Raw genomic sequence first — 12,492 nt, forward strand, 5'->3', positions numbered from 1 at the left:
TTGAGTGTTAAGATAGTAATCATTCTTACCCACATGGCATCTTTGCAGTTCTGCAACAGGGGGATTGGGCGACTTTGAGCGAGTTTACTATTTCAGCATTTTAGGCCCATGCCTCTAAAATATAAATGGGAGCAATTCATCTTTTAGGATTCAAGTTCACCCCATCCCACCAACTGAGCTGCAAGGCAGAACTTGCAGTTTCAGAAGCAATCAGGTTGTCCACCTCCGCCACCCAGCTCTGTTTCAATTTGCATTTGCACATTGCTGTACACACCAGAGAAGAGCAGTGGTGTATTCATGCAAAGCATCTTACCTGTTGGTTTCCCTGCACCTGCAACCCTCGCCCTCCTTATTTGTGAAATTACCATCTACGCATGTGTTGTCATCAAGGCTGGCCCAATACATTTTGGCGCCTGAGGCAAACCACAAAATGGCATTCCCTCCCTGCCAGGAAAGAAGGGATGGGTGAAGATTTACATCAGGAACGGGGGGGGGGGGGGGGATAAAGATCTACATCAGGATCTGCTGCCCCTGTGGATCTTGCTGCCTGAGGTGGTCTCCTCACCTTGCCTCATGTGGGGGGCTGGCCCCGGTTGTCATTTGCTCATGCGCAGCAGATGTCTGAAATGTATACACTCCACCTTAACTGCAAAGTGAATGTGGCTTACATCTTCAAATTGAATGGAAGGTGGTTTCAGGTGTATGTTTCCAACAGGTAGATATGAGTTGTGGCTAACATCATGTGCTTCCAACACCAGGAGTGGGAGTGCACTGGAGCTGGAGTAAATGATAATGTGCACACAGCCTTCATTTCTAGTTACAGGGGTCATGTTGCGGAAAAACAACAACAACCAGTGAAAGCCTTTGGTTATAAAACAAATCTATTAAAATACAGATAGTAAAATGAAGCTGTAGCAGGCAAGAAATGCTTCATTTCAGAAGTGGCATTCTATGCTCTGGTAACCTCTAGGTTAGATTATTACTGCAATGCATTATACAGTAGGGTTGCCTCTGAAGATGATTTGGAAACTTCACCTAATGCAGAATTCAGCAGCCAGGTTGCTCACCGGGCAAGATGGTTTGAGCATATTAGACCGATCTTGGTCTGACTGCACTGGCTACCAATTAGTTTCCTGGCCCAATTCAAAGTGCTGGTTTTGACCTATAAAGCCTTAAATGGCTCGGGACTGCAAGGACTGCCTCTCTCCATATGAACCTAGCCGGTCTCTAAGATCATCCTCTGAGGCCCTTCTTCGTGTGCCTCCTCCACGAGAGATCCAGAGGGTGGCGACATGAGACCAGGCCTTTTCTGCAGTGGCCCCCCCATTTGTGGAATGCTCTCCCTGGGGATGTTCAACTAGTGCCTTCATTTTACACATTTAGGCACCAGGCAAAAACCTTCCTCTTCAACCAGGCCTTTTGCGGACTGACATCCGATGCCCTTTTAAATGTGTGTGTGTGTGGGGGGGAGGGGTTATTGGTTATTTGTTCTTATTTGTACTCTCTGTTTTGTAGTTTTTATATTGCAATTTTGTGTTGTGAACTGCCCTTAGATATTTAGAAATAAATTTAAAAAGCGCACACAAATATACACTTAAAAATGTAAGGTAGCCCCCCCCCCAAGGAGGGGGAATAAACACGTAGTAGTATTGCAGCAGGCACCAAGTGAAACTGCTGGTTTTCAAACAAAAAAAGCCAGCAAAATGTTACTTTCCAGAGGCAGCTGGTGTTAGCACATACTTTTCGAAAGGGAGCTAGAAGGCGTCAATAAATTATAGGCCTGTTAACCTAATATATAGCCAAGATAAATAGATGAAAAGCATTTCTTAACAAAACCCTGTTAGAATCCACCTTGGGCACATTGCAGACTTCATACAGAAGACCTGCAACACAGTCCTTAGGATAGTGTCACCTGCATAAAGCACTTTCATTATGTCTCCAAATTCCCCTCCCCAACCCATAGTTTTCTTGCAGAAAATGTTTTTCGGGGGAAATAGTTCCCCCAAAATTTGGCGTGAGGGGGACAGCTGACCCCCTCCATGCAACTTTTCCCTTTCTGTGTATTTGCACGTGAGACACGGAAGAGGGGTTAAAAATGTATTTATTGAGAGGGCTAGTCCCTGCCTCTGGGGACAGGTCAAATTTCCGAAGGAAATAATGGAAATATCTCTCTCGTGGCGCCCCCTGAATTCTGCCCTCAGCGTCCCCTCAGCTCAACCCCCCCCCCCCGGCCAGGCAGGAGGGTCTCCGCGCCTTCGTGTGAGGTATTTATAGCCGGCCTTGCGCTACAATCCGGCAGCGGCGGCACCAGGAGTCCAGCCGAGCGCCTAAGGGCGGAGCCGAGCGCAGCTCCGGGGCGGGCACGGCGCGCAGAGGAGCCCCGGCTATAATTCCACCTGCAGCCATTTGCGTCGCGGCTTCGGCGGCTAGGCGACAGCGCGGAGCCCCGGCGACACCGGCCGCCACCACCGCCGCGCCTCTCCGCCTTTCTTTCCCTGACCAAAAGGAGTGGCGGCGCCCAATGAACGGCAACGCCGGCGGCGAAGGCGGGATGATGATGGAGGAGGAGGAGGAGGAGGGTAAAGAAGCAAACTGGCCCCGAGGCTTTCTTTCTCGTAATGTGGAGGTTCAAAACCCTCCTTTTGGAGGGATACAGCAGGAGCGAAGTCGTGCGCTCCCGCCGCCCTTTCGCGCGCGCGCTGGGGGTCGCGTTTGTGCGCTCCTGAGGCGGACGGCAGCCAGAACTGCACCGGCCCAGGGACGCTTCTTTGTTCTGGGTGCTTTATTGAGTATTTGTGTGGTTGTGTGTGGCGCTTTTGGTGTTCCTTCTCCCCGCCAAGCTGACTCTCCCGGCTGCGCCTCCCTGGGCAGCGGCAGCAGCAGCATCCTCGGTGGCGCGCGAGCAAAGTTAAATGGAGAGCTTGAGGTGAAACGGGGCAGACTTTCCCCAAGAACTCCTCCAGGCGGGCGGGGGGGGGGGGGGGCTGTGCGTGTGTGGGAGTCAGGCATGCGGGGGGGGGGGGGGGAGGAGGAACCCGGCATCTCTTCCCAGCAGCAAGTGACTAATGGTGCTCCTGCGCTTATCAGTCGCCACCATTACGGTAACTTCTGGCTTTGCAAGGGCGCTTGGGAGGGGAAACCTAAACACGCCGCCACCCACTTAGTATAAACAAACGCACACCCTCAAAGGCGGTCGGGGGGGGGGAGTGGGGGGGTGGGAGAGAACCCAGCAGCCCAAAACTTTGTCCACATTCACTCAGTTTTTAGCAAGTGGGCGTGTCCCTTTTAAATAATGAGCAGCAGCAGCAATAATAATGATGATGTAGTGCAATAAAGCGTATTCACATTGCTATGGGCACAAAAATGAAGTTCTTAGCGAAACGCCCCAGAGGAGATGGTTTTTTTTTAAAAAAAGTCCAGTGCTTTTATCAGAATGCAACTGGCAATGAAGCCTGGCAGATCCAAAGTTTTTGCATTTTTATTTTTAGATTGAGGTAGGTATCTGGGTTGGTCTGACGCAGTCGAAATAAAAATAAAATAAATAAAATGAAAAAATTGTCCAGTAGCACCTTATAGACCAACTAAGTTTGTTGTGATATAAGCTTTCGTGTTCATGCACACTTCTTCAGATATTTTTATTTTTCTTATTTTATACAATACGGTCGCAGCAAAGAGAAGACCGCAGCATAAAGTTTGTGGCGTTATTTTACACGGAACCTATATGGACTGCCAATGTTTTAAGGTCATGTAAATAGTAACCATACTGGCATCCTCAAGAGTTGAGCAGCGATCCTAGTCACAATCAACTTAAGTGTAAGCCCCTTTAAAATTTCGTGGGGCTTGCTTGAGTTTAGCTGCCAGGTAGCTCCATCCAGTTCTTTTTTATTATTATTTAAATACATTTAAAAAGTTTTTAAAAGGGGGGGGAGAATAGGGTATAGTATATTGCTATAACAATTGATCACATTTTTAACCTATTGTATTTTGCAAAAATGAGTTCCAAATTCCATTATACTTGTCCATGCAATAAGCATATTTGTCCTTCTATAAGCAACCTGCTTACAGGTAACAAGTGTAATCAAGTCTTTGATCCACTGGAGAAATGGAGAGCTCCATGTAGTTTTTATCAGCTTTGCCTGGCTGTGAGTAGGATTGGCCCAAAAGTTGACTTGTAGTGTGAGGATGAAACCTGTTTGAGGTTGCAGGTGTAGGCTGCAGTCTTACGTAGAGCTGGGTGTGCCCAAGCCATCGGTTTCCATGGACTTGAGCACCTAATTCAATATAACATTGTATGGCTCATACTGCACACATAGGAAGATTAAGCTTTCAAAAGGTTAGAGATAGTGAAAAACAGAAAAATACAAGCGAGTTTTCCAGGTATTTCCCAGAGTGTGTGGAGCTTTCTTTTAGCAGTGTGAACGTTTTCCTTTACTAACTTTAATTTTGGTAAACAACTTTTCAAAAATGTTGCTAATGAAAGCCCTTATTGCTATTTTAGCAGCATAATGTAGCCACATGCTTTATTTCCCTGCCCTTCCTTTAAGGAACTTATTCCGTGGTTCTTCTCTTTCTCCACGCATCCGTATTCCCAATTCAGTAGCTTGCTCAGAGACATGATGATAAAGCACAGGTCATCCAGCGAGTTTTGTAAAAATTCACACTCGGGTATTTCATATGCAAACCATAGGCCAAGGCCCTATGGTTTGAAGTGCATAGTTTGTTTGGGAGCGCTGAACTTTGAATCCAGTTCAGACAATCCACTGTCCTCCAATGGCTTAGATCAGCATGGTGCAGCAGAATGACCAGGGATGAGTAAAAGCAGCTGTGATCTTGGTCATGCATTTAAAGCATTCTTGCACCACTGTAGCAGTCATGGCGTACCCCAAAGATTTCTGGGACCCCTCACAGAACTGCAATTCCTAGCACCCTTATCAAACAACAGTTCCCAGAATTCTTTGTGGGAAGACATGATGATTTACATGTATGGTGCGGGTGTGTTCCTCCTCTGTAAGTTTGTTCCTCCTGTAAGTTTGTTCTGAGCCATGGTGTGGCTCAATGTGGTTGTGCAAACCAGGCCACTATGGCAGTAGCACTCCAGGGTTTCAGATGACAATCTTTCCTACCCTGCATGGCGTTTCCAGGGACGCGGGTGGCGCTCTGGGTTACACCACAGAGCCTAGGACTTGCTGATCAGAAGGTCGGCGGTTTGAATCCCCGCGATGGGGTGAGCTCCCGTTGCTCGGTTCCTGCTCCTGCCAACCTAGCAGTCTGAAAGCATGCCAGTGCAAGTAGATAAATAGGTACCGCTCTGGCGGGAAGGTAAACGGCATTTTCGTGCACTGCTCTGGTTCGCCAGAAGCAGCTTAGTCATGCTGGCCTCATGACCCGGAAGCTGTACGCCGGCTCCCTTGTCCAGTAAAGCGAGATGAGCGCCGCAACTCCAGAGTCGGCCACGACTGGACCTAATGGTCAGGGGTCTCTTTACCTTGATGGCGTTTCCAGGGATTGAACTCAAAGCATGTGCCTTGTTTAGGGGTGCCATATTTCAGAAAGGGAAGATCCAGACACAAAAGATGTTGAGCTTTTGTTTGGCAAAGTTGTAGGTTGAGTTGGTTGGATTTTTTTTGCAAAATATCTTTAAAAAATGAAGTTTTCACCATAATCTACACTTCATGGGTTGCCAAGCATCCGGATTTTCCCGGTCATTTTGGAGATTTTCACCCAGACACTTTTTGATAGCTGTATTCTTGCTATGTCTGGGAAATTCCGCACGTATGGCCAACCCAAGCCTCATCAATACAGTCGTACCTTTGTTCTCGAACATAATCCGTCCGGAAGTCCGGTTGACTTCCGAAACATTCAAAAACCAAGGCATGGCTTCTGATTGGCTGCAGGAGCTTCCTGCACTCAAGTGGAAGCCGTGTCAGACATTTGGCTTCCGAAAAAATTAGAAAACTGGAACACTTCAGCGTTCAGGAGCCAAAACGTAAGAGTAGCACAGCATTCAAGAACCAAGGTACGACTGTACTGTTGAGCTGCGGCCCCTACCTTGAATATTGCATGTCCAGTTTCATGGCAAATTTCTTGCACAAGTGCCCCCTGTTGTTGCCAAGGTGCCATCCTTTGTGTTTACAAAATAAATAACCCATTTGGGGGGTTTTGGATTTTTTTGTCCATGGACGAAAACTTAATCTCTTTTACGTACAACTGGAAAAGTTACTATCTTGGCGTCTCTTACTGTACACTCAAGAGTCTTGTTTGAACACAAATGACTTGATGTAGTTAAAACATCAGTTTAGCTTTGCTTTTAATGTTTGTTAAACATACAACAAGTAAATTAAATCATATTATTGCCCGGCACAGCATGCCCCTTTAATATATTACAGTTCTGTTTGCCAGTGAAGAATGAATTGGCCCAGATAGATCTGTTTAATGTTCCTGCTGATGTCAGCTTTCTTTGTTGGAAAAATATGAATGCAAAGTAATAATCTTATAAAATTAAGTTCCGTTTAGTCCATGCTGGTGTCCAAGGTACTTATTCTGCTTCTTTCAACTGACTTGATTTCGCCTAGATAAAAAGCCGTAGGCAAGGAAACTATCACTTTTCCAATGTATGGGATTCCATCACTTTCTGGCAAATTAAGATTGCACAAGTCACCAGGGAGTCTTGCAAAAAAACAAAAAATAAAAATCCTTTCCCCAAAAAGGTCAGACTTTTTCTGATAAGGAGTGTGATGTGGAAATGCACTGGGAAGGGTGGGATAAAACTTGTCACCCTCTTTTTAGATTCAGCATCATCTAACCTCCCGTCAAACAAACTGAGATGAACACTCAATTAAACAGGGGGGTGGTCCCCACTGCTTGAAAATACTGAGTTGAATCCAATTAAGTCTTACTATGGACAGACCAATAAAATCAATGGACTTAAGTTAATCATGCAGTCCTAACTGCTCCTGGAAGGAGTTAGGGTCCTGAGAGGTGGGTCCCTCTGCTGATAGCGAACTCTTCTACACCTGCTGAGAATGTGTGTGGTTGCAGTAACTAACACAAGGTTCCCAAAATGGAGTGTTATTGGAGGAGCAGGGCCAGTTATTGATTCATTGGCTTAAAAACCTGCCAATTTCTAGGTGAAAAAGCCCAATCTGGCTCCCTCCGCTGTGCTAACTTCAAGCTGGTGCAGCAAAAAGAGAATTAGAAGCAGACACAAAGGTAGCTCCACCCTGGCTCCTCATTAGATTGTACATTAAAGGTAAAGAGACCCCTGACCATTAGGTCCAGTCGTGGCCGACTCTGGGGTTGCGGTGCTCATCTCGCTTTATTGGTCGAGGGAGCCGGCGTACAGCTTCCCGGTCATGTGGCCAGCATGACTAAGCCACTTCTGGTGAACCAGAGCAGCGCACGGGAACGCCGTTTACCTTCCCGCCAGAGCAGTACCTATTTATCTACTTGTATTTAGACGTGCTTTCGAACTCTAGGTTGACAGGAGAAGGGACTGAGCAACGGGAGCTCACCCCGTCGCGGGGTTTCGAACCGTTGACCTTCTGATCAGCAAGTCCTAGGCTCTGTGGTTTAACCCACAGCGCCACCTGATTGTACAGTACTGTAACTGAAATTCGTTTATTTGGATCCTGAAGATTTGCAATTGGAGAAGGTTTGGTTTAAAACTATGGGGAAATGATCATGATTTTAAGAGTGCTGTCTGAGACAGGCACACAGACTGAGCTGCTTAAAATAATTTACAGCCAACATGCCTTTTTTCTTTTCTTCTTTCTGTACAAAAACTAGACATATTGATGACCATCCCTCAGGCAGGCACACACAGTTTGGAATGATCCCTTGGCACCAATTGAACTGTTACTCTTCTCCCCCCCCCCCCAACAAGGAGTTAGTGAGTTATTCCATACCTTAGATCTAAGGAGTGATTCAATCTAAATGAACAATGAAACTTGTGTACCCTGTAATCCAGGGGTAGGCAAGGTTTAACTTGCCTGGTCCGGTTCATTCCAGCGGAGAACCCTCTGTGGGCCGGATCCTGCTCACGTGCCCGCGATTTCCGGCGTCTGTGCAGACACAATTTCCAGTGTCTGCGTCTGCACATACAGTGGTGCCTCGCAAGACGAAAAGAATCCGTTCCACGAGTCTCTTCGTCTAGGGGTTTTTTCGTCTTGCGAAGCAACCTTATTAGCGGATTAGCGCTATTAGCGGTTTAGCGGCTATTAGCGGCTATTAAAGGCTTAAGGGATTAGCGGATTAGCTGCTAAAAGGCTATTAGCAGCTTAGTGCCTTAGAAAAAGGGGGTGGGGAGCGAAAAAACCCCTCAAGAATCGCAAGACATTTTCGTCTTGCAAAGCAAGCCCATAGAGAAATTCGTCCTGCGAAGCGCATTGAAAAACGGAAAACCCTTTCGTCTAGCGGGTTTTCTGTCTTGCGAGGCATTCGTCTTGCGGGGCACCACTGTATGCAATTTTCAGCCCCACGGAAGTGAGTCCCTGCAATGTTTAGTGCAGCGTGCGGGGACTTGCCAAGCAAGCGGCTTGGTTCGGGGGCGGCTCGGGGGGGCGGTTAAACGACCCCTGTGGGCCGATTGTGGCCCATGGGCCTTAGGTTGCCTACCCCTGCTTGTAATCCATATATTATATCTATTTTCTTATAATGTATATTAAATCAGTTTCCTGTACTGGAGCATTCTTCCCAGCTGTTTTAGCGGTAGGACTACTTAAATAATCTAACCACGATGATCATATATGACTCAAATAGCTATGGACACAATGACATTGATGACTAATTTATTCGGCACATCAAACTGAAAAGGTAGAAAATAACTTAAAATTGTGCTTCCGTGAGACCTAAGAATGCACTTAAACTTCATAAAAGGTTGACCGGCAGAGTAATTCTGTGCAGGGTTATTTGGAAGCAAACTTAACTTGCATTCGATGGGGCTCACTCCCGAATAAGTTTATTTGGATAGGTTTGCAGTCCAAACTATGTACTGGAAGATGTGGCTGCTGTGTGTTTAACACGGGCAAAGTGTGCCCTGCCAGAAGAGTTAGGCTATATAGTTTGTAATGGAAAGTGTTGCATTTTAGGTTGGGTTGAGTTGAAATCATAAAAAAATAAAGAAATGCTTTATTGGTTTTAAAAACAATTAGAAAACAAACAATTCGCAACCATCAACAAAAGGCAATTCAAGGTCAACACTCATTACAAAAGAAAAGAAAAGGTTGAATTCACATGTCACGAATGCCAACCTCCCCCCCCCCCCCCCACTGTTGTGATTCCTAATTTACGTTACAACTGCACACTTAACTTTATCTCTCCTAGGTTATTCGGTTGTGTTAATTTTGTAATGTTCATGCAGAAATCAATCCGGGCCTACCAAAGAATTTAGATTATTGCAATGTTCTTTTAAGCGTTCTCTGTAAATATTCCACTCTCTATTAAGTATTTGATCTGTGTGGTCTCAAAACCTTGCTGTCAATCTTGCTATCTCTGCATATTCTAACATTTTATTCTTCCAGTCTAGTTTTGAGGAAGTAGAATCTCCTTTCCATACCTTTGCAATTAAATCAAGTCTTTATAGTGTACAGTGGTGCCCCGCAAGACGAATGCCTCGCAAGACGGAAAACCCGCTAGACGAAAGGGTTTTCCGTTTTGGAGGTGCTTCGCAGGCCGAGTTTCTCTATGGGCTTGCTTCGCAAGACGAAAATGTCTTGCGATTCCTGGGGGTTTTTTTCCGCTCCCCACACCCTTTTTCTAAGGCACTAAGCTGCTAATAGCCTTTTAGCAGCTAATCTGCTAATCCCTTAAGCCTTTAATAGCCGCTAATAGCTGCTAAACCGCTAATAGCGCTAATCTGCTAATCCGCTAATGGGCTTGCTTCGCAAGACGAAAAAACCGCTAGACGAAGAGACTCACGGAATGGATTCTTTTCGTCTTGCGAGGCACCACTGTAGTTCGGTTGAAGGCTCTCCTCGCTTTCCTGCAATGGTGATGGGATAGCAAAGACTACCCTCCATTTTTTGGAGGTGTTAAGAAACATGCTGCATAGGGCAAAAGGAAATTTGAACACTACTAGCATTGTGATTACTAGTATTGTACCAAGGAGACCCTTGCTCCATCGTGAAGGTTCTCATTGGCTTATGGCTAGCTAGCCTCTCTTTCAGTCTAGCCTGCCTCTCAGAGCTGTTCGGAGGATAAGTAGAGGAAAACTATCAACCCTGCTCCAGATGAGTGAGATAAAAATGTAAGATTTTTAATGATTCTTACCTTTGTATAGGGACGCGGGTGGCGCTGTGGGTAAAAACTCAGCGCCTAGGACCTGCCGATCGCATGGTCGGCGGTTCGAATCCCCGCGGCGGGGTGCGCTCCCGTCATTCGGTCCCAGCGCCTGCCAACCTAGCAGTTAGAAAGCACCCCCGGGTGCAAGTAGATAAATAGGGACCGCTTACCAGCGGGAAGGTAAACGGCGTTCTGTGTGCTGCGCTGGCTTGCCAGATGCAGCTTGTCACACTGGCCACGTGACCCGGAAGTGTCTGCGGACAGCACTGGCTCCCGGCCTATAGAGTGAGATGAGCGCACAACGCTAGAGTCTGGCAAGACTGGCCCGTACGGGCAGGGGTACCTTTACCTTACCTTTGTATAGTACACTATGCATCAGAGCCAGCAGTTTCTATACTTGCCCACGCATCTCTCCATTGTCCCATCAGCGAGCAAGATCAGTTTATCACAGAGACTCATTCCGGCCAAGCAAACGCTTTTGAGGAGGGTGCAAAAAAAAAGGTCAGCTAGGGGGAATACTTGGGGCCAGTTGCTTTTGACTCTTTGGTATGCCAGCCTTGCCCTATCCTGTGCCAGCCCCCAATTAAAAGAATAAGACACTTGTACAATCGCTTTTTCTCTTTGCAGAGTTTACAGCAGGGCAAAGCATTTTCCTTTGGGTTAACTTAAGTTGCATCGGGTAACAGCTTCTGTTCAGAAAGTTACTGTTTTTGGAAACTCAGTGCTGCAAGATATCCAGGCCCTGTGCTTACTCAAGCAGTGCCCATATTTAATTTCAGTACAAATGCTTGAATGCCCAGTGACTCTGACAAGGGGCCTTTTGTCACAGAAAGCTCACGCTTGCCCTGAAGTGTGAGCTCCAAGTATGGGTCAGTCTGTAAAAGTGACCTTTTCTATATAAGCTAAATATAGATGCAGACATAACAGGGACATAGTCTGTGTCTTCTTGGAGAGAAGTGTAATTTGGAAAGAGATTTATTGTTCCTAAAAGGGCAAATTAATGGGCATAACCCTCCAGAGAGCTTTAAAAAACAAACACCCATCCCACAAATGTTGTTCTTATCCCTAATAACAACAACAACAACAACAACAATAATAGTTGTTATTATTTTATTTATATCCCATCTGACTGCGTTGCCCTAGCCACTATGGGTGAGTTCCAGCGTAGTATAAAAACACAACTAGACATCAAAAACTTCCTGATACTGGGTTGCCTTTAGATGTCTTCAAAAGGTTGTGTAATTGTTTATCTCTTTGACATCTGATAGGAGGGTGTTACACAGGGCGGGTGCCACCACCAAGAAGGCCCTCTGCCTGGTTCCTTGTAGCTTCACTTCTCGCAGTGAGGGATAAGTCATTGAAGGAACTTACTGGATTTTACTATGGGTTTATCTTCGGACTAGATCAGCTGTACAGGTGCATTAAATTTGCCACGTAATCACTTCCGTCGAGTAATGATGGAGAGGTGAGCATAGTAAAAAAAAAACCATAGTAAATAAAACAGAGCGCTTTAAAACACACATACAAAAAAGAACTTTACATAATGAACAGAAGCAGCACAACACCAGTACCAGAATGAGTAGAAGCATTTGATGGCCTGGGAAAAGAAATATGGCGAAGTACGTGCCAAAGGAGATCATTTTACAAGTGGGCCACCACTGGTATGATCTGCCACCTTGCTTCTGTTGTTGGGGGCACCTGGAGGTGGACCTCAAAAAAGATCTTAACAGACAGGCAGGCTGACATGAAGGCAAATTATCCTTCAGCATAACTGGCCCCAAGGCATATAGGGCAAAGCTTTAAAAAGCAGCACTCAATGTTTATTTCTAGTTAGCAGGCCGCACCAGAATCTTGAACTAGCTGCAATTTCCAGGAAGACTTAAAACAGGCCCCACTTGCTGTGAGGTTCACCCATGGGAAGAGTGGACGGCATCCCTCCATCAAATAGTTGCTACCATGAACAAATCCTTGAGTGCTGCAACCAGTTTGAGCCGTGAACTTTACCATAGGTTTATGTGTCTTTGTTACAGAGAACCCGGAATCAAGGATATTAGGTGGCATTTCCAGAAACGAGAAATGTGTGCAGGGAGTCATGGTTCTAGCCACAGGGCTATAGAACTGTGATCTGCTGAACTGAACCTTGCTAAATCTCTTGCTTTTTTAATGCACGTCAAGACCACAGAACAGGGTTGTTGTGTCCAGTGCTAGCCATAT

At 46.0% G+C, this 12,492-nt stretch overlaps 1 protein-coding gene across 1 annotated transcript in view; it reads left to right on the top strand.

Moving 5' to 3' along the window:
* Window positions 1–2,288: 2,288 nt before the first annotated feature.
* The window catches only part of GADL1 (glutamate decarboxylase like 1), a gene marked incomplete at its 5' end in the record, with an annotated part of 97,071 nt that continues 86,867 nt past the window's right edge, over window positions 2,289–12,492 (top strand). Inside the window, one exon of the mRNA XM_083404979.1 lies at window positions 2,289–2,579. Within this exon, the coding sequence (XP_083261105.1) occupies window positions 2,522–2,579 (58 nt within the window). The remainder of the gene's footprint in view (window positions 2,580–12,492) is intronic.

The sequence above is a fragment of the Podarcis tiliguerta genome (genome assembly GCF_965153285.1).
Source record: "Podarcis tiliguerta genome assembly, chromosome: 12".
In the NCBI taxonomy this organism is placed as follows: domain Eukaryota; kingdom Metazoa; phylum Chordata; class Lepidosauria; order Squamata; family Lacertidae; genus Podarcis; species Podarcis tiliguerta.